Source organism: Hyperolius riggenbachi, chromosome 1, assembly GCF_040937935.1.
Source record: "Hyperolius riggenbachi isolate aHypRig1 chromosome 1, aHypRig1.pri, whole genome shotgun sequence".
NCBI lineage: Eukaryota > Metazoa > Chordata > Amphibia > Anura > Hyperoliidae > Hyperolius > Hyperolius riggenbachi.
In genome coordinates, this window is record NC_090646.1 from 456,613,086 (window position 1) to 456,636,353 (window position 23,268).

The following is a 23,268-nucleotide window of genomic DNA, read 5'->3' on the forward strand; positions in this document are numbered from 1 at the left end:
CGTTTTCCTGCATACTTTTTCTGCACACCAAGTGTGTTTCTATGCAGGAAAACGCGCACGTTTTTTTCACAGCAGATGTAGTTGATAGAGAAAACTGACTAAATGTGCAGAATCAGGATGCAGAATGTCAGTTGTTGTTTTCTGCGTGCGAACAACATATTAAGTGTGCACTAGCACATTGATTAACATGAGTTCTCAGTTTTTCTGTGCAGAAAACGCGCACGAAAACCGTCAAGTGTGTTCCCTGCCTGAGTGTAAACACAAACTAGTGTTATAGCTAGTTATATTCCAGCAATATTACAGCTCATTTAGTTACCTGTTACCACCTCAGATCAGCCTATTTCTCCTCATGTCTCCTGCATGCTGTGAGTGACACAGTGAAATATATTTGTGAGCTGTGTGAGAAATTAATTTTTAAGCAGGGATAGTGAGAGAGAGACCTGGGTGAATAAATAAAGTGCCCCTAGCACTAGTGGTAATGTGTACACTAATACAGAGTTTAAAAAAAAATAAATAAAAAAAAAGTTGTTTCAATCGATAGTATTCCTTTAACTCAGTAGAGGGAAGCATCTGGTTAATCCAGGGGCTTACCCCATCCTCCTCACCAATCCAGCTAGGGGGCCTTTTGATATGACGTCAGAGCTCCCTGAGCCGGTCAGGAGCCGATTTCATTTGCTCCCGACTCCATTGGCTAACATTGATCACAGGGTCAGGAGTCAATGAAATCAGCTCCCAACTGCCTCAGGGAGCTCTGCCATCATAGCAAAGACAGAGCGAGGGGGTTTCAGCGATGGGAGAGTGGCGTGATCGGCTTTAGCGGCGGGTCTGTGCAGCGTGACGTTGGTAAGCTTTTTCAAACCAGCAGTCTCTGGTCCCTAAGAGGCCAGAAAACTGCTGGTACAGAAGTGGTTGTCCTTTGTGGTTTCTTACTATATAATTATACAAATCAGACCCTTGAAGAAGATGTAAAAATTATGCCAATTTTCACTCTGCTTTGTACCTGTAATAAAGTGAGAAGGAATGGTATGAAAGATCAATTAAAAACTGCTTTTAAAGATGATAAAAAATGTAAGTAATTTAAATGTGTTTTGCTTGTGGCTGGAGCTAAGCTTTTAGCAGCTCGCTCAGATGTTCTTATGAAATCTGTTTACATTACTTCAAGCTTATCTTGTTCCTGACCATGAAGTTTGTATGAAAAAAATAAACATTCTGAACACAGCAGAAAGATAACGGAACACTGCCACCTATTGTATGTTTGTGGTATCTCCTTCAAGTATTAACCAATTATAGCAGTCAAAATATTTTTCTTCCTTTTTATCTCTCTTTTTTGGGGGGATGGAGATTTATATATAACCGGATTAATACAGTAAATTAACTGTCTCTAAGTTACTCTATCTACACTACACTGACCAGCTACACTACACTAATCCCTGCTGCTCCCACTAGTTACACTACACACTACACTACACTAATCCCTGCTGCCCTACCATCTAAGCTACATAGCAATGCACTACACAAACACTACACTACATTTTAACACAATTACACTACATGAACACTTCAGAGACACAGACGGACTGCTGTAATATAGAGATTCCTGAAACAGTGATAATGACAGGGACACCAGGAGCCAATATAGCGTAGTATTTTTGTTGTTCGATATAACTGTAGCTGTAATTAATAGGTACTCACAAATCAGGGTTGCCAATTTGTGTGGAAGTACCGTTTCCACTCCAGCCATGTGACTCCAAAAAGCGATATGGTTAAAAAGATCAAACATAAAACGAGACCCCACCCAACAAGGGTAACTACAGTTAAGACCAGGCATGAGATGCCCAACAATATACCGGTAGATAAAATAATCAAAACAAGTTTAAAAAGGATGTACTGTAAATGTGGGCTTACCTCCAAGGATACATGAGAAAAGTTTAACAATATTCATTTGTAAAGTATTTAAGACAGCACATTTTTTACATCCTTTTTCAACTGTTTAACCCTGTTTTATTTTAGAAAAGAATGTCAGCTGTTTTGCAGAACTTTTTTTGTGCACAGTCCATTTAAAATAATGCTACATTAATGCATTTAAAAGCATATTTACCATAAAATAAGAATGTCGGGACATGGGTTAAAGCATAAATATTGAACTCTATTACACTCATGTGACTGGTTTACTTTTGTGAAATCTTTTCAGGTGTTCTGGCTTAAGGAGGCCATCTAATCTGCATGACAGATGTACTTCCAACAGAGAAAAGGGGCAAAGCTGTTCCTAAAAGGTAAAACTCTGTTTTGTTTCTGTAATAAAGTAATAGGTGTGCTTTAAATGGAACCCAAAGTAAGAGGGATATGGAGGCTGACAAGTTTATTTCCTTTTAAATAATGCACATTGCTTGGCTGTCCTGCTGATCTGTGCCTCTGATACTTTAGGCCATAGACCCTGAACAAGCATGCAGATCAGATGCCTATGACAAATATGACAAGATTAGCTGCATGCTTGTTTCAGGTGTGTGATTTAGACCCTACTGACGAGAAAGACCAGCAGCACTGCCAGGCAACTGGTATTGATTAAAAGGGAATAAATATGGCAGCTTCCATAGGCCTCACACCTCGGGTTCCTTTTAAACATATAAAGGAATGGTGTACAAGGCTGTGCCCAGAGGTAATGAATAAGGCCTGGGACCCACCTGTAGCATTTTAGCCAGCGTTTTGCACAGCATTTGCATTTTGAAAAAAACGTGCTCTCATTCACTTGTATGAATTGAATTACCATAAGACAAAGTGAAATCCGCTCTGCCTCTGTCACTAGGGCAGTGCTTGACCCACAGAAACAGATGAAAGGAGAAAGTTCCGCACAATGTCCATAGCTATAATAAATCCCAACTTTTTTGAATCAAGTAAAAGCTGTACAGCCTGGTAGCTGACATGTTTCCGACTCACACGTCCTCCTTAATCATAGCACTTGTGCTATGATTAAGGACCCGCGATTCTGAAACATGTCAATAAAGTTGAGATTTATTATAGCTATGGACATTGTGCAGAACTTTTTCCAATCATCAATGAATTGAATTGTCACAAACTATTTTGATGTGATTTGGAAAAATTGTGCTGATTTTGACGCAATCCTCTTTTCATGTGAAAGCATTTTTCAAAACGCAAACACTGTGTTAAAGTGTTGGAAGGGGGGTCCCAGGTCTTATGGCAGTGGAAGTAATCATATACTGTTCAGTTACCTTATAAGGCAGTACTGTGAAGTGGGTACCCTGTTTCAGCAATAACAATCCGATTTACCCCATTTAGTAAGAACAGCTATATCCCTAGAAGTGTTGGAATCCAGATTGAAAACCCCCCTCTTCAGTTTGTCATATACATGTAGCCCTTACCTCTGGGACAAAACACATCCTGCCACCAATAATTGAAACAAGACATATTCTGCGCTTTGAGTCCTACAGCAGAAAAGTACATTGCAAATCTTGTGTGTGTGTTGAGTGCCTCTGAAATGCAAATGTACATATTATAATAGGCCCTGACTAACAGGTCTGTATACTTGCATTGACTGTCACCACCTTATTAGATAGCAACTTGTGCTGTTAAAATGTACCTGCTTGTCTACAGGCTGGTACACATGATGCGATTTTCCCATCAGATCGATGAGTGGATCGATGTTGTGCAGTATTGATTTTAGGACAAAATTGAATTGAGCGATTTCTGTCCGAAATCACAATTTCTTTCCCCTCTGTGTATCTTGGTCCCTGTCTCTCTTTGTGCCCCCTTTGTGTTCCTTCTGGGTCTTTCCCTGTAGCCACTCTGGGTCTTTCCCTGTACCTGCTCTGTCTCTCTCTCTGTACCAGCTCTGGGTCTCTCTCTGTGGCCCCTCTGTCCTCCAAGCTGCGGCAGTGTTGGACATACCTTCCACCACTAGTCCAACAATGCCCGTCTATCCACTTCTTCTTCTGCAGAATCTAATGCACGGCATACTTCCTGTATGTCTTGTGAAATACAGGAACCAGGAAGTATGCCATGCACAAGAGACGGCAGACGGCAATAGAGGCCGGACAGTGTTGGGTTTGTGCAGAAGGTATGTCCAACACTGCAGATGCTGCAGGCCGCACTCGCCAGGATTTGGGGGAAGTATGAAGCCGCTTCTTAAAACTTCCCCTATGCCGAAATGTGATTGCAATACTCGCCGCTTTGACGATTCTGAAATTGTGATCTTGGTGATCGCGATTTCAGTTTAAATTCGATTTATTGTTCAGGCCTATTGGACATGCCAGAAATTATCAGCTGACCAGTCGATCTGATGAGAAAATTGCACAGTATGTACCAGCCTTTCCACCCCTGTGGTGGTGTCTTATTATACTTCAGTTTGCTCCCCTATCTCATTTGATTGTGAAGTGTCCCTTGCATGCCTACAGTGGTGTCTTGTTATGTTTGTATGTATCTCTCTCTATACTTACCTGAGATTCTGCTGTTGATCTTCTTTCTAGTAGAGTGGTACACACATTTTTGAACAGTGACAGCAGCTGCAGTACATTTCTTCGTCGCTCTGGTGCTGATTTATAGGCTCTTCTACCTCTCGTAAGATTATGCTATTCCCACATGTAAACCATGAAAGAATAGCAGACCTAAAAGGGAATGCTTGCAAGATATAAAGTGTTTTTACCCTTCAAAAGCTATCAACTGCAAACATTTGTGATATTCTTCAAGTGTTCTCTCTAGTCAGCTATCAGACCTTTGCCTAGGAACGAGAGATGCAAATTGCTTGATGGCACCTGGCGACAAGAGACTCCCATCCAGAGAGAATAGAATAAGTGTGTTCTGTTGGGGGAAAACAATCTTATGGTCAACAGTTGTAGAAATAAAGTTGTATTTAAAGTGAACCTAAAGTTAAAATAGACTATTAGATAAACAATTGTATCTATCCTTCTACTCTAAATGACTTTTAGATCTCCCACAGTTTTATGTTATGTTTAAAAACGTAAAAAAGTAGATATATTGTTTTGTCTCCGCTCAATGAAACAGTCTGTTCCATGTCTGAGAGTGCTCAAATAACTGAATCATTGCCCTTCTCAATCTATCCCATGCTCTCAGATGCCCAGTTCTCTGCCAGGAAAGTATTTTATGGCTGTAATTCTTCATCATATAGTCTGCCCTGATCCTGACTGGAGAGAAACTGTCAGTTGCATAATGTAGCAACAGAAGAAAAGCATCACAGCATATTTGTGTGCTAGGCACTGTACACACGTCTAGCCCATCATGTCACATGCCAGTTAAAGGGACTCAAAGCTGACAAATTAAAGATTGTATACATACCTGGGGCTTCCTCCAGCCCCATCTGCTCCAGTCGCTCCCACGCCGCTGTCCTCCGCTGCCCGGGTTTGAACCTCACCTTGCTCACCGATGTCTCGCGACGCATCTCCATGTCAACAGGACGTCACATGATGTGACGTCAGGACGTGCCAGCGTGTAGTACACTGGTGACATTGGTGCGCTTCAAACCCCCCTGGTGCCCACTCGCAGCTCTGCAGCTAGGGAGTAGGGGTTGGAATAAACTTTGCCCAGGCCCGCTGTACTGTAGACCCTGAACAACAATGTAGATCAAGGGCTCTGACTGAAGTCTGACTGGGTAAAGGTGTCCATACATTAGAACAAATATGGGCAGATTCGACCAAGAGATACATTTGTCTCTATTCGAATCTGCCATACACTACAGGCCGATTCCCGTGCGATTTCAGCATGAAATCATCAGGGAATCTGCTGAGCTACCGCATCCATCCCGCCGCTGCCCCCAAAATGTATAAATGTATGTTGTGTAGTGCATTTATACATTACCTATCCTGTAGCAGCTTGCCGGGTCCATCCATCCATCTCGCTGAGTAAGCCGCATACACGCTAGCGGCGCATAGCGTCTGACGTCAGCTGCTATGCTCCTTCGTGACGTCAGACATAGCGCCGCCGGTGTGTATGCGGAACCCGGCGAGATGGACGGAAACCGTGTGGAGGCGGACATCGGACAGGTAATGTATAAATGCACTACACCACATACATTTATACATTGCAGCGGTGGGGGCTTCGTCGTCTCGTCGCTCGTTCGCAATTCGGCCGCCGTACCGCCGCACACCCGACCAACCAACCTTGGCCCGACATTTTCCAACATGCGCGGTCGACTGTGCAGCCAATTTCTATCCTGAAATTGGTCACTTTTTCGGTCGGGCATGCACTTGGCAGCACCAATTTTCATCCAATTCGAATATAATAATCGAATTGGATGGTCGGTTGGTTGGTTGGTCGCCTAGTGTATGGCCCCCTTTAGCCACATGCTTGTGTGGGAATCAGACACTGCTGACGCCAGAAGATCAGCAGGGCTGCCAGACAACTGGTATTGTTCAAAAGGAAATAAATGTCAGCCTCCATAGGCCTCTCACTTCGGGTTCACTTTAAACTCACTTATCACATGGCAGTTACAGAGATAGAAAATGCTCTTTTTAGCTATCTGATGAAACAGATTGCAATCAGAGAAGAGGGTATTTGCACACTAATTCCAGTATCTGTTATAATCTAGAGGCTCTTTTATTTGATAGATCATGGAGCTGCTGGATGACAACCCACTTTGAATCCTATAGCGCACTGAGACATCTGCAGTATATAAACCAAATAGCTGATTAAATTCCATGTAATAATTACCTTTTCTATTTTCAGGATACTCATGGGTACGTTTCCACAGTAAAGGTTTGCCATCTCTATCCGGCGTTCCCGCATGTTGACCAGTAAGAATGCGGTTCACTGTGAGGAAGGTGCTGCTGGTGATTTCCTTCATCGTTTTTGTGGCATTGGCTGCGCACCTCGGTCAACAGATGCTAGAATGCCAACAGATCCTTGATGGAGGCTATAGCAGGAAAAACCGTGGAGTCATGAAGCCGGAAAACGAAGAACTGGTTATGATGGACGCCAATAACATAGAATACAGATACAGTAAAGACATGCCACTTATATTTATTGGTGGTGTTCCGAGAAGTGGTACTACACTGATGAGAGCTATGCTGGATGCTCACCCCGACGTCCGCTGCGGTGAAGAAACACGGATTATTCCACGGATATTAGCAATGCGGCAAGCTTGGTCAAAATCCGGCAGTGAAAAAATGCGTTTAGACGAGGCCGGCGTTACAGACCATGTGATGGACGCTGCTGTGCAGGCCTTTATACTAGAGATCATAGCCAAACATGGGGAACCAGCTAAACTTTTATGTAACAAGGACCCATTCACATTGAAGTCGTCAGTTTACCTCTCCAAACTGTTTCCAAATTCCAAGTTTCTTTTAATGATAAGGGACGGACGTGCCTCTGTACATTCCATGATTACTAGGAAGATAACCATTGCTGGGTTTGACTTAAACAGCTATAGGGACTGTCTCACCAAGTGGAACAAAGCGATAGAGATTATGTATGCACAGTGCTTAGAGATTGGGGAGCGAAAGTGCCTTCCTGTCCATTATGAACAGTTAGTATTACATCCTAAGCAAACAATGCATGCTGTTATTAACTTTCTGGGCATACCATGGAATGATGCAGTACTGCACCATGAGGAGCTGATTGGCAAACCTGGTGGAGTATCACTCTCAAAGTGAGTATTACTGAAGGAAAGCATGACCTCTGTACTCTTATGATGCATGTGTTAGAAGGGCTGTGGAGTTGGTACAAAAATCATCCGACTCCTTAGATTATGAAACCTCCGACTCCTGGTACTCAGAATTGCTCTGACTCATCGACTCCGACTCCTAAGTCTAATACTTACCCCTGTGGTGGGTCGTCACTGCCTTCCCATATGGCGGTAAAGATGCGTTCTCAGACTTTCTATCTCAGCAGTGGGACTACAGGGGCTCATTCCTGGCAGCAGCCTGCGGAGCTGAGGTGGCAAAGCAGCCTGTGCCACACTTTTCTGTTCTGCAGCCCACTACAGGTTTGCTTTAAAGGGACTCCGAGCACCTCTCATGGGTATGCCTTTAACCTCCCTGGCGGTTTGTTAAAATCCGCCAGGGGGCAGCAAATACTTTTTTTTTTTTTTTTTTTTTTCCATGTAGCGAGACAATGTCTTGCTACATGATAGCCGCTGCTGAGCGGCATCCCCCCAGCCCCTCCGATCGCCTTCGGCGAACGGAGATCAAGAGATCCCGTTCAAAGAACGGGATCCCTTGGAGGGCTTCCCCCGTCGCCATGGCGACGGGGCGGGATGACGTCACCGACGATGTGACGTCAAAGGGTAATCCGATCCACCCCACAGCGCTGCCTGGCACTGATTGGCCAGGCAGTTGCACAGTGCGGCGACGGGTATAGCGGCGGATCGGCGGGTAGCGGTGGCGATCGGAGGTTACACGCAGCTAGCAAAGTGCTAGCTGCGTGTAACCAAAAAAAAAAAATTATGCAAATCGGCCCAGCGGGGCCTGAGCGGTGCCTCCCGGCGGCATAGCCCGAGCTCAGCTCGGGCTTACCGCCAGGGAGGTTAAGACTCCGACCAGTACTGCAAAGTACTTAAAGGATAACACAATTGAAATCTGACACAATGAGATGGACATGGGCATGTACAGTGCCTAGCACACAAATAACTATGCTGTGTTCCTTTTTTTATTTTTCTGCCTGAAAGAGTTAAATATCAGGTATGTAAGTAGCTGACTCAGTCCTGACTCAGACAGGAAGTGACTACAGTGTGACCCTCACTGATAAAAAATTCCAACTATAAAACACTTTCCTAGCAGAAAATGGCTTCTGAGAGCAAGAAAGAGGTAAAAAAGGGGAATTTCTTATCAGTCAGGGTCACACTGTAGTCACTTCCTGCCAGTCAGCCACTTACATACCTGATATTTAACTCTTTCAGGCAGAGAAAGAAAAAAAGGAACACAGCATAGTTATCTGTGTGCTAGGCACTGTACATACACATGTCTATCTCATTAGGTCACATTTCAGTTGGGGTATCCTTTAAAGATGCATACATTTCTGTAGCTTGTGCTCTCCTCTTTCATTTAATGCCTGAATCATCATTCTACACCAAATAGTTTTAGTTCGATTTCAATTTAAAAATCGCGGCTGCCATCTTAGCTATGTTGAAACTTCCGGGTAACCCCTGTCTTCTCTGTTAGAGGAGTGCTTTACTGAATTAAGCAGAAAGAGGAAGTGACACGCATGGCTATTGCAAGAGGCTCCTCCAGAGGGGTCATAGCACGACTTTTTTTGAAGTCGTCTGGGTTAAAAGCACACCCATGACAGGTGCTCAGAGTCCCTTGAAGTTGGCTGCTTACAGATTTCCAGTCAGCCTTTAAAGCAAACTGTTACTTAAAGTGGCACTTAAGTCAAAGCCTTCCTTGCCGCAATAGCAGCATAGAGGGCACTATTGGGGCTGGGAACGCGAAGAATCACTCACATTCCCAGCCTGTCGGCGGCTGATGGCAAAACCGGAAGTGGCCGCCAGCGGGTGCAGGAGGATCGGAGCGACTCTACGTGGGCACCGATCAGCTGCAGGGGGCTGAGGGAAGCCCCAGGTGAGTAAAACTCATTTTTTGTATTTGACTTAAGGTTCACTTTAAAATAAAGTCTGCATCTTGAAGTAACATGCTGTCTTTGTTAGTTTTCTGAGTTGAGCTGCAACTTTAGTGATGTCAGTACTATGCACAGAAAATGGAGAATTCACAGTTTTCTATGTCTGCTGTGAAAAGTTACCTTAGCTTGGTATCTGAAAGTGTTTCGCTTACTCAACCAGTTTGAGGGAAGAAACAATTTCAGCAGTTTATTTTCCTCTACTACCATTGTGTTAATCAATTTACCCAGAAACGTATTCATGATTAGGGGGTGGCAGGGTCGAGGGGAGCTCTAAAGATCACAGTTTGCAGCAGCAGCCATTATCTTTGTTAAATTGGACCCAAATTAAAAATACAAGATTTCAGAAATAAAATCTATTTTCTAAATTATAATGATAAATATCAGCCTTTTTTCAGCTGCATGATGATAAATCTAAAATATTTTACATTTATTGGAGGAACCCCTCCCTTCCTTTCATATTGCCGGGACAGAATCCGGCAAAATGCTGAAGTAGGTGGTGTCCGGCAAAGGAGGAATTGCTAATGGCTGCCACCTGTATAACCCTAGTTATGAAAAGAGAAGGGAAAAAGCACGCACTGAAATGCTCATAGTTTTGAAGGAGTATTTATCTTTGTATGTGTCAGAGTGGTGCAACTAAATATTTTGAATTAAAAAAAATGTTTGGTTTGGGTCCACTTTAATGAGGTTAATCACCAAAAGTTGATTCACCACTATGTACATTTTCCCCCTAGATCTTTACATAGCTACCTATGTTAACGAAGCTGTAATGTAATCAGAAACCGGTGGATTATCTGGGTATTTATTTTACCCCATTTGAGCTCCAGAGGTTTTGTGCACTAGTGAGCAAAAAGCGGGTATCTAGTTGAAACAACCTTATTTACTTTTCTTTAGAAATTCTGCAAAGGTTATCAAAGTGCCATATATGCAATGCTTCCTAAACATTAATAGATCACTCTGTATTTTTAGGACTGAGAAATCAACAGACCAAGTAATGAAACCTGTGAATCTTGAGGCCTTGTCTAAATGGGTTGGAAAACTTCCTGCAGACATTGTAGATGACATGCCTCGTATAGCCCCAATGCTTGCCAGACTGGGCTATGATCCTTATGCTAACCCGCCAAGATATGGTAGCCCAGATGCTATAGTCATCAACAACACACACAGGGTAAGTAAACACAAATAGAAATACAAGCTATTGCTTGTCATCTAAATATGTGCTCATACTGTGAATTTGTTTTGACTGTAAGTAGGCATTAAATGGAACCTGAATTGAAAAGAATCTTCATATTGTAATAAACAATGCCATGCTCATTCTTTGCCTTTAACACCGGCCCAGAAAGAGCATGTAGATCAGATGCTGTGATTCTGGTCTGACTCCAAGGAGCTGCATGCTCCTTGCAGGTGTGTGACTCAAAAACAACTAAAGTCAAAAGATCAGCATAACAGCCAGACAACTGGCATTGTTTAAAAGGGAATGAAGATGGCAACCTCCACAATTTTCTCACTACAGGTGCACTTAAAGTGTACCTGAGATGGGTTCACAAATAAATAAATGTATACTTACCGAGGCTTCCTCCAGCCCCATGAGCACTGATGCGTCCCTCACCATCTTCTCAAGTGCCTCCATTTGCCTGGTATCGATCCCAGTAATCTGGCTCAGTTGTGCCAGTCTGCTCTTCTGCACATGCACAGCCCCTCCGCGCATGGGCAGAAGAGCCCAAATAGCGTGGCCGATACAGATTCCTGGGACCAATACCAAGCAAACGGAGGCACTCGGGAAGACAGTGAGGAATGCATTGGTGCTCATCAGGCTGGAGGAAGCCCCGGATAAGTATAAAATCTTTTAGTGTCCCCCATCCCAGGTTTACTTTAAGGTGTTTAAGTGTTGTTTTGAAAAATTTTGAGATGCCGTGTAAAATATACGTAAAAGGTAAAAACTATTGTTCATTATTTGCAAATCATTAAATCCTTATAATTAGTTTAACTTCCATACAGGAACAGACTTGCCACAGTGTTCCTTTCTATAGGCTAGTGTCTCCTCATCTCCACCCTATTTACTCCTCTGAACCTGCCTCCCACTGTCTGAAAATGGGATTTTGTTGAAAGTCAAATTCTTCAAGGAGTGATAACAGGGACTGGGGGGAACAAGGAGAGGAATGAAAAATACAGAGGTACCATTGGGTCCATAAATATTTGGACAGACACAGTTTTTTTGTAATTTTGGTTCTGTACATTACCACACTTGCATTTTAAGTGACACAACTCAGTAGTTGAAGTGCAGACTATCCATTTTAATTCAGTGGGGTAAACAAAACGATTGCATAAAAATGTGAGGCAACTAAAGCATTTTTTAACACAATCCCTTAATTTCAGGGGCTCAAAAGTACTAATGTCAAACTTAACTCTTGTACAGAAATACTGAAAATTCAAGAGTTTACTAACTTACATGCGTTATCATATCCAAAAAAGCCACTATATACTGCATGTGCGGAAATAATTTGCATGTACCGTATTTTTCGCCGTGTAAGACACACTTTTTCTCCCCCAAAAATGGGGAGAAAAAGTCCCTGCGTCTTATACGGCAAAGGCAGGGAATCCCCAACTTAATAACGCCCGCCGTTCCGAACCGCCGACCCGCCGCCATGTTGGGGATTCCCTGCCTGCTATCCCCATGCCTGCCCGAGTCTCCTGGCCCCCCCGGATGGAGTGTTAATAGCGGCGGCAACGTACCTTTGGCAGGCTCCTGCGCTGATCCTATATCATCGCGCTGCCCCCCGCTAGCCTCCTCTGCCTCCCCCCTCTGTATCTGGCCCCCCCGGGTGAATGAATAAGTATCGGCAGCTTACCTCCGCAGTGCGCCCGCGATGACTGCAGACGTCCGGCTTCCAGGCACTTCTCGCTCTAGTGGCCGGCTTTGAACTGCGCGTCATCAGTTCAAGCCGGCCACTAGAGCGAGAAGTGCCTGGAAGCCGGACGTCTGCAGTCATCACGGGCGCACTGCGGAGGTAAGCTGCCGATACTTATTCATTCACCCGGGGGGGCCAGATACAGAGGGGGGAGGCAGAGGAGGCTAGCGGGGGGGGGGGGGGGGGCAGCGCGATGATATAGGATCAGCGCAGGAGCCTGCCAAAGGTAAGTTGCCGCCGCTATTAACACTCCATCCGGGGGGGTCAGGAGACGCAGGTGGGAGGGAGGAAGGCTGGGGGGGGGGGGTAGAGGACATATGGGGGGCACTGGAGGACGTATGGGGGGCACTGGAGGACGTATGGGGGGCACTGGAGGACGTATGGGGGGCACTGGAGGACATATGGGGGGCACAGGAGGACATATAGGGGCACAGGAGCACACATGAGGACACACAGGAGGACACATGGGGGGCACAGAAGGACACGTGGGGGGGCACATGAAGACACAGGAGGCATGGGGGGCACAGAAGGACACATGGGGGGCACATTAGGACACATGGGAGGTACAGAAGGACACATGGGGGCACAGGAGGACACATGGGGGGCACAGAAGGACACGTGGGGGGCACAGAAGGACACGTGGGGGGGGTACATGAGGACACAGGACACATGGGGGGCACAGAAGGACACACAGGAGGACACATGGGAGGTACAGAAGGACACATGGGGGCACAGGAGGACACATGGGGGCACAGGAGGACACACAGAAGGACACATGAGGATATGGGGGGCACAGGAGCACACATGAGGACACACAAGGATATGTACAAGACGCTCCTGGAATATGGATGCACCAGGTTTAGGATTATTTTTTTTTCCTGGTTTTTGCCCTCTAAACCTGGGTGCGTCTTATATTCCGGAGCGTCTTATACGGCGCGAAATACGGTATATTCTAATGATCACTGTTATTTTTATACTGTTTTATTGAGAAGTTTTGTTTTTTCCAGATCTTGAAAGGAGATTTTAAAACTCCAAGCAGTCTGAAAGGTTATGTTCAGGTGAGACATTATTTTTTTTTAAGCATGTCTAGTGTGTATATCTGAGCACTCATCATCCAAAATGTTTGTGCTTTCTGCTTTCGTGGTATCAAGCTCTTCATAGTCTCTTCTACAAAACTCGTGAAGAACTCTTATTGGGGATAAAAACATTAAAAAAGGATGCAGAGAGGGATAGAGGCTAGCACTGCTGATAAGGGTGCGTTTATTGGTTTTGCAATCAAAAGACTTGCATTGTATACATGGAAAGAGGTCAACTCTGGGACGCTTTAATCTTCTCTTTCACTCACTTTCCCACTTCTTTCAACCCAGCATGCATTCTGTACCAGCCCAGCCCACCAGTACCAGCCCATTATTCCTATGCACCGGCCTTATTCCGTTCTAAGTTTGGGATAGCATACGTCCTTCACTCCTTCCCCTCTCCTCCCCCTAGTTGTCCAACTCGTAGTAGTCTCTAATAAGTAGCTTCCTCTTTAGAGGAGAATGTCTGGCCACACTGGTCTGCACTGACATAACATTGCCATCTGTGCACACCAGGGTTTTTGTGCCATATCTTTTACCTGTGCTGTAACGGATATAGTGTGCACGTCACCTGCAGCTACTTCTGTAGGAATGACAATAGGATTATACATTACTGTTTGTTTGAAGTGTCCTGGGGTGCTCTGCTTACAAGGGGCATGCCAGTGACGTGTAGGCAGAAGTGATCACGCCGCACTGGCCATTCAACCCATGTCATGGTGACACGCTGCCTTGTCAGATCCTGTAGGTGGGCAAGTGCCAGGGGCGTGAAACAGTCATCCGGGCAGCACAGTGGCATAGTGGTTAACGCACTTGCCTTGCAGCTCTGGGTCTCCAGTTCAAATCCCAGCCAGGTCAACATCTGCAAGGAGCTTGTACTGTACATTCTCCCCATGTCTGTGTGGGGTTCCCCCGGCCACTTCAGTTTCCTCCCACATCCCAAAAACCTACAGATACGTTAATTGGCTTCCCCCTAAATTTGCCTTAGACTACGATACATACACTACACAATACATACATAAGACTATGGTAGGGATTAGATTGTGAGCCCCTCTGAGGGACAGTTAAGTGACAAAAGACAAATGTATACTCTGTACAGTTCTGCAGAAGATAACGGTGCTATATAAATACTAAATAATAATAATCCTTCCCGGGGTCCTCTGTCCTGCTGCCCACACAGCCGCTATGAACCACTCCATGTATGCACTGTAAGTGTACTATTATTGCTAAACCAATAAATGCACCCTTACCAGCAGTGCTAGTGCCTCATCATCAGCCTGATGTCCGTGAATTGTGGCCATTGTTTTAATCAGAAAAGTGTAGATTATAAATGTCATTCCTGCTCGGTGGCCAGTGCATTGACACTTTCCTGTAGTTCTGATTTAATGATTATTGAGTGAGGCAGCTACATCATAACGTGTGTTGTTTTTTTTGTTTTTTTTTACAGCTACATCAGAATAACTCATCGCACTGGTGACAGCAAGTTTTAGGTAACGCTTTAATTGTCTGACGTTCTGTGAATGTTGATTAATGTTCTGAAATGAATTTGCTTTGCTGATTTAATAGTATGATAACTATCAGTCATACAAAGTAAGATTCCTTTGTAAAGCTGAACATTTGTCTGGAAAGGCTTTTTTAGGAAGCTGCTGGGATCCAGTTCACAAGCTGAATATTTGTTCCTGCGTATTGGAGCACTTGTCCTGTGGCAAATTTGTTGGTACTTTTTAACAGCTCGTTCAAAAAGTGCCTTATACCTCTTTAAAAGAGATTAAATGAAAATCGATTGTCCCACCTATATTTGAAGGTCATTGATGTGTAAATTAAGGAAAACAAGCAGGCAAAGATACAGTGGGATTAGAAAGTTTGGGCAACTTTGTTAATCGTCATGATTTTCCTGTATAATTCGTTAAAAAATAAAAAATAAAAAATGTCAGTTAAATAATCATGTAGGAAAGACACACAGTGATATTCGAGAAGTGAAATTAAGTTTATTAGATTTACAGAAAGTGTGCAATAATTGTTGAAACAAAATTAGGCAGGTGCATAAATATGGGCACCACAAAAAAGAAAGGAAATCAATATTTAGTAGATCCTCCTTTTGCAGAGATTACAGCCTCTAAACCCTTCCTGTAGGTTCCAATAAGAATCTGGATTCTGGTTGAAGGTATTTTGGACCATTCCTCTTTACAAAACATTTCTAGTTCATTCAGGTTTGATGGCTTCCGAGCATGGACAGCTTTTTTTAACTCACACCACAGATTTTTAATTATATTCAGGTCTGGGGACTGAGATGGCCATTCCAGAACGTTGTACTTGTTCCTCTGCATGAATGCCTTAGTGGATTTTGAGCAGTGTTTAGGGTTGTTGTCTTGTTGAAAGACCCAGCCCCGGTGCAGCTTCAGCTTTGTCACTGATTCCTGGACATTGGTCTCCAGAATCTGCTGATACTGAGTGGAATCCATGCGTCCCTCAACTTTGACAAGATTCCCAGTCCCTGTACTGGCCACACAGTCCTACAGCATGATGGAACCACCACCATATTTTACTGTAGATAGCAGGTGTTTTTCTTGGGATGCTGTGTTCTTTTTACTCCATGCATAACGCCCCTTGTTATGCCCATATAACTAAATTTTGTTTCATCAGTTCACAGCACTTTATTCCAAAATGAAGCATGCTTGTCCAAATATTCTTTAGCATACCTCAAGCTGCTTTGTTTGTGCTGTGGGCGGAGAAGAGGCTTCCTCTGCATCACTCTCGCATACAGCATCTCCTTGTGTAAAGTACGCCAAATGGTTGAACGATCTACAGTGACTCCATCTGCAGTAAGATGATGTTGAAGGTCTTTGGTGCTGGTCTGTGGGTTGACTCTGACTGTTCTCACCATTAGTCGCTTCTGTCTATCCGAGATTTTTCTTGGTCTGCCACTTCGAGCCTTAAAGCGGACCCAAACCAAACATTTTTTTTAATTAAAAATATTTAGTTGCACCACTCTGACACATACAAAGATAAATAAACACTTCTTCAAACCTATGATCATTTCAGTGCATGCTTTTCACCCTTCTCTTTTCATAGCTAGGGTTATACTGGGGGCAGCCATTAGCAATTCCTCCATTGCCAGACACCATCTACTCCACCAGTTTGCCGGAAAAATCCCGGCAATTTGAAAGGAAGGGAGGAGTTCCTCCAATAAATGTAAAATATTTTATATTTGTCATCATGCAGCTGAAAAAAGGCTGCTATTTATGATTAGAATTTAGAAAATAGATTTTATTTCTGAAATCTTGTATTTTTAATTTGGGTCCACTTTAACTTGTACTGAGCCTGTGGTCTTCCATTTCCTCAACATGTTCCTAGCTGTGGAAACAGACAGCTGAAATCTCTTGAGACAGCTTTCTTTATTCTTCCCCTAAACCATGATGGTGAACAATCTTTGTCTTCAGGTCATTTGAGAGTTGTTTTGAGACTCCCATGTTGCTACTCTTCAGAGAAAATTAAGAGGAGGGAAACTTACAATTTACCCCCCTTAAATACTCTTTCTCACAATTGGATTCACCTGTGTATGTAGGTCAGGGGTCACTGAACTTACCAAGCTAATTTGAGTTCCAATAATTAGTTCTAAAGGTTTTGAAATCAATAAAATTGCCCAAATTTATGCACCTGCCTAATTTTATTTAAACAATTATTGCACACTTTCTGTAAATCCAATAAACTTCATTTCACTTCTCAAATATCACTGTGTGTGTCTCCTATATGATATATTTAACTGACATTTTTTATCGTAACAACCAACGATTTATGCAGGAAAATCATGACGATTAACAAGGTTGCTCAAACTTTTGCATCCCACTGTATAAAGTATTGATTATTGAACTGATATTTTAAAATGACCTGGACACATTAGTTGGTACCCTTAGAAAAGATCATAAACTATTTGGACACAAGGATTTTTCATGCAAGCTATTTTCTTTAATTAGACTCACAAGTCGACAGTTGTGTAATTGGAGTAGAGTGCTCACTCTGATGTTTGGTATCATCATGAGTCCCACACAGAACATGGACCATAGAAAGTGAAGGAGAGCATTTTCTGAGGAGTTTTGTTTGACTTGCTTATCTAGAAAATTCTATCTCCAGGCATGTACTTCAGCATTATCCAGACAACAGTTCTGTTGCTAGGTGTCATGTGAGTGCCATTTGGGGCCACTACCCCTAGTGCCATTTGTAACCATTGCCCTTATGTGCACTTAAAGCGAACCTTAAGTCTACTAAAAAAAAACGAGATTTACTCACCTGGGGCTTCCCTCAGCCCCCAGCAGCCGATCGGTGCCCTCGCAGCTCCGCTCCGATGTCCCAGGACCCGCCGGCCGCAATAGCAGCATAGGGGGCGATATACAGGCTGGGAACGCGAACAATCACTCGCGTTCCCATGCCTGTCGGCCGGTGACGGCCAAACCGGAAGTGCTCGCCGGCGGGTCCTGGGACATCGGAGCGGAGCTGCGAGGGCACCGATCGGCTGCTGGGGGCTGAGGGAAGCCCCAGGTGAGTAAATCTCATTTTTTTTAGTAGACTTAAGGTTCGCTTTAACGTCGTTTTGTACAGATCCACACCACCTCAAAGTGTTCATTTTTGTTTATTAAAGTTAAAAAGACATACAATTATGTTTTGGGGTGGTGCAGATCTCTACAAAACAACGTTACTGAAAATCCTGTGGTGCCCAGGAAGTGTTTTCTGCACGCCTCACCCCATATCGTGGATGGTCAGCCAGAGTGCTGCTCCACACTAAAAAGCTTATGAGCACTTAAAGAGACTCTGTAACAAATTTTTCAGCCTTAGTTCTTCTATCCTATAAGTTCCTATGCCTTTTCTAATGTGCTCTGGCTTACTGCAGCCTTTCCTAATTGCACTGTCTCTGTAATAAATCTTATCTCCTTTCCTCTGTCGGGCTAAGGCATGAATGTGTGGAATGTGCAGGGCTGCTTGTGATTGGATAGAAGCGATACACACCCTCTGCAGGCCCCCTGCACACTCTGTATGACTCACACACTCTGTTTATGTGAGCCTATCACAAGCTGGTTAGTTTGTTTGTAAACACTGCCTAAAACTGTTAATTACAAGCCAGGATTGCAGCAGAGAGTGGCAGAAACAGCCCAGAGCGGCACAGGAGAAAATAAGGAATAGTATGGTATGCTTTTTAGTGTAAGAATATTAGAGTACAGATTCTCTAAAGGAGTTATCAGGCAAAAAAAAAAAGTTTCACTTACCTGGGGCTTCTACCAGCCCCATGCAGCCATCCTGTGCCCTCATAGTCACTCACTGCTGCTCCAGTCCCCCGCCGTCAGCTAGTTTAGTTTTTGCCAACCTCTGGTCGGCGGGCCGCATTGCGTACATTTTTACGCATTCCCACTGGTGCAGGAACATTAACACATATATTTTTACGCGTTAGTAGTTTAACGCGTACATTTTTACGCGTTGAACCACTAACACGTAAAAATGTATGTGTTAATGTTCATGCACCCGTGGGAATGCGTAAAAATGTACACAATGCGGCCCGCCGACCCCGAGGGTCTAAACTAAACTAAACTAGCTGATGGAGGGGGGGACCAGAGCAGCAGTAAGTGACTACGAGGGCACAGGATGGCTGCATGGGGCTGGTAGAAGCCCCAGGTAAGTGAAACTCATTTTTTTTTGCCTGATAACTCCTTTAATTGATTTTTCATTTGGGACCTCCCAAAGAAGGAGCATATTAGTTCGTGTATGTCTCATTGGGTGAAAAGGAGTCCTTTTAATGAAAATAATTTGCAAAAGGAGCACAATATGACATTTTACTTCCAAGAAACTGCCATATAGAATTGTAATTTAAGGAGATGAAGGTCCAGTGTAAGAATAAGTGAAAACAACTTAAAGGAATACTATCGATTGAAACGACTTTTTTTTTTTTAATACTCTATATTAGTGTACACATTACCACTAGTGCTAGGGGCACTTTATTTATTCACCCAGGTCTCTCTCTCGCTATCCCTGCTTAAAAATTCATTTCTCACACAGCTCATAGTAGTTTGGGTCACCCTGAGCTGCTTGGTTACTCTGTCACACAGCTCACAAATATATTTCACTGTGTCACTCACAGCATGCAGGAGACATGAGGAGAAATAGGCTGATCTGAGATGGTAACAGGTAACTAAATGAGCTGTAATATTGCTGGAATATAACTAGCTATACCAGGAGTCTGTGTTTATCCTCAGACTGGCTGCCTGCTTGAGGTGATTCACTCCAGGCTGCATCCACTTTACAAGCTGCTGAGGGGCAGACCACTGTCTACAATTAGCATTATTAGTATCTTTATCAGTAAAGAGAAGCAAAGATAATAAACACACATTGCTAGAATCTTTAACCCCTTACCACCATATCAACAAGATTCTTTCAGCAAGGTGATAATTAAACTATAAACTGAGGAGTTGATAGCATCTCCCCTTTGCAGAGACATGGTCTAGCCCTCTGGGAGCCCTCAGTATTAGATACATTTTGTATCCAACACTGACGCCAAAACTGAGGAGGATTTTACAGCTGAGAGGAACAGCTGTGTGAGGAGTCAAATTGCTCCTAGTACTTGCCCTAATGTGTGCTACAACATACAGCATTTAAAAATAAATGCATACATCGATAGTATTCCTTTAATAAAGGGAAGCTGTATACCATGTGTCATTATAATTTATTTATTGTGGGTGCAAGAAGAAAATTTCCTTAATACGGTGTAAGAATCAGTTGAAAAAGAGTCATATAATGGCAATGGACTGGATAGTGGACTGCAAGTGTACATCATGGAACTGGGAGAGAAGAGAAAAGTAGGAGAACTTGCTTATAGAAGTAGATGGGACTGCAGTGTTCTCCCCAGAAATTTTTTTCAGCCCGGTGGTATGAAAAAGTAGCTGGGCGGGACGGGGGAAATACAGGGCAATTGTCCAGATCCGGCTGATGGGCCCCACAGGTCCCCCTACCTCCCAACTGATAGTGCTTTCCGGAACACCCCTGCAGAATATAACAATGATATTATAGTAGTACAGTTAGGGTAGCAGGCGACTAGTAAGGACGGATGGTGATAGCAGGCAGTGGGGTAAGAATATTGACAAATGGAAGTGGACAAGTAGTGGGTGAGACGTAGAGGCAGACTGTTGTGGACATGTAGTGACAATGAGTGTACTGCTCCATACAAATGCAGCCAGCAGTAACCCTTCAGCAAAAGGAGGGAAGGAGAAGTGGTAAAAGAAGGCTCATAGACAGAATGGGAGGGAGGCATAAGGAAGACTGAAAGAATTACAGCCTAGAAAGAACAGTGCCAGTTAAACCTCTTACCTACCAGCTGCCACTCACGGCCGCAGCAGGGGTTGTGAAAGTCGGGTCTGGCATTCTCCACATAGGATACAGGCAACTTGTTCACATGTTGTGCAGGCTGCCACTTCAGGACGAAACTTGCAATATGCAACAGTGCCTGTCAGTATAAAGTACAGGAAAGGGGACGGGCACAGCACATCTTCACTTATGAAGGCAGCAGCATAGTGTTTTTTTTTTTCCTAAATGCAGGCGATACAATATAGTAGCTGGCTAGTGTATTGGTTAAAGGGAAGGTTCAGGGAGGGTGGGTAAAAAATAAAAATCAAATTCCACTTACCCGGGGCTTCCTCCAGCCCGTGGCAGGCAGGAGGTGCCCTCGCCGCCGCTCCGCAGGCTCCCGGTGGCCGACCCGACCTGGCCAGGCCGGCTGCCAGGTCGGGCTCTTCTGCGCTCCAAGGCCCGGAACTTCTGCGTCCCACGCCGGCGCTCTGACGTCATCGGACGTCCTCCGGGCTCTACTGCGCAGGCGCAGAAGTACTGCGCATGCGCAGTAGAGCCCGGAGGACGTCCGATGACGTCAGCGCGCCGGCGTGGGACGCAGAAGTTCCGGGCCTTGGAGCGCAGAAGAGCCCGACCTGGCAGCCGGCCTGGCCAGGTCGGGTCGGCCACCGGAGACCACCGGGAGCCTGCGGAGCGGCGGCGAGGGCACCTCCTGCCTGCCACGGGCTGGAGGTAGCCCCGGGTAAGTGGAATTTGATTTTTATTTTTTACCCACCCTCCCTGAACCTTTCCTTTAAGGGCACTGCCTCTGACACAGGAGACCTGGGTTTGAATCTCGGCTCTTCCTGTTCAGTGAGGGTCCTTTTACACTTATTGCATTGGTTTGCATTAGTGTGCGTTAGTATGCGTTTTTCCATAGCAGTGCATTGTGAAAAAGCTTTCAGTTGAAACGCATATAGTGGGAACTGAACCATTGGGAAACATTGACATTACTTTGGAAATCAGATTGTATAAAAAAAATCGAAATCGCATGCAGTGTGCAAGAGGCCTAAATGTTATTTGTCTTGCTCTTACATCACTGGCGCACCGCATTATTGAACAAGGAGGGTGTCTGAGCACCCAGAGTCCCCTCTGCACAAGCCTGTAGAGTTGGCAGCGGAGCTTAATGTACCTCTTGTAGCAGCGGCTGGGTCCACACTCCTCATTTTTTATTTTCAGTCTTTCAAATGTAACAACTGGAACCAAACTTGTCTGGATAATGGAAAAGTATTGAATTATCTGCTATTAAAGCCACACCTGACTTGAGAAGAATAGGGAGGCTGCCATATTTATTTTCTTTTAAACGATGCAAATTGCCTGGCTGCCCTGCTAATCCACTGCCTGTAATAACTTTAGCCATAGACCCTGAACAAGCATGCAAATCATATGTTTCTGGCTGAAGACTGACTGGCTTATCCACATGCTTTTTTCAGGAGCGTGATTCAGACACTACTAATGCCAGAAAAATCAGCAAGACTGCCCAGCAACTAGTATTGTTTAATAGGAAATAAAAATGTCAGCCTCCAAATTCCTTTCACTTCAGGTGTGCTTTAAGTGTTTTTCAACTTCCGATTGAGTCCTATCAGAACTTAGGGTGTTGTTAAAAGTTTGATAAATAAGTGGTTGTAAATGTTATGTTTATTTTTATTTTTTCGCTCTCGGGTTTCTCTAAATTAATATGAGTGAAGTTCATGCTGTGGGTGTGTGCATGTGACCTCTCTGCAGTTCTCACTATGTCACATTTATTTCACCCAGCACTGTGCATACCACAATGGTGTGCAATATAACCTCTAGCCTGTTGATAGAAGGCTTATTTGCCTTTAAGTTAGGAATGCATTTAGGGCTCTAAGCATGAGGGGGTTATATCTGCATCAATGTAATATAAGAAGTATAAGAAAACCTATAAAAGATTAGCAACATTGGAAGGAAGTTAAAAAAAACAAAAACCGGTGATGGTGATATTAAGTCAACTTAAAAAAATGTACAGAAAGAAAGGAGGAAGGCTGAGAACTTGATTGTGGATGAATGAACTAAAGTTGATATTGAATGTTTGACAACATTGTCTCACAATACAGCTGAAGATTGTTCCCAGATTACCATATTCAGGCCAGATTTGCATCTACTCAGGGTGATAAAAGAGTTGAGGTCAGTTATCCATAGGCCACTAGTCCTGCAGATCTCTGGGAGCAAGCCAGAAGAAAGGGGGGACTATAGCATCAAAACAGGTACGGTAATGGGAGGGGAGGCAGCCAGCAAAGCTCAGTAAGGCTAGCACATAACAGTCTTACTTAAAGAGGATCTGTAACATAAAAAACAGCCTTTGGGGGGTACTTACCTTGGGA

At 44.1% G+C, this 23,268-nt stretch overlaps 1 protein-coding gene across 3 annotated transcripts in view; it reads left to right on the plus strand.

Moving 5' to 3' along the window:
• TPST2 (tyrosylprotein sulfotransferase 2) overlaps window positions 1-23,268 on the plus strand; it is an 88,868-nt gene that overhangs the window by 63,959 nt on the left and 1,641 nt on the right. For all 3 annotated transcript variants that reach the window (XM_068238846.1, XM_068238838.1, XM_068238829.1), the window contains 5 exons: window positions 2,192-2,273; window positions 6,694-7,615; window positions 10,549-10,747; window positions 13,496-13,546; window positions 15,009-15,051. In XM_068238846.1, the coding sequence (XP_068094947.1) occupies window positions 6,768-7,615; window positions 10,549-10,747; window positions 13,496-13,546; window positions 15,009-15,038 (1,128 nt within the window). In that variant the 5' untranslated portion in view covers window positions 2,192-2,273; window positions 6,694-6,767 and the 3' untranslated portion in view covers window positions 15,039-15,051. The remainder of the gene's footprint in view (window positions 1-2,191; window positions 2,274-6,693; window positions 7,616-10,548; window positions 10,748-13,495; window positions 13,547-15,008; window positions 15,052-23,268) is intronic.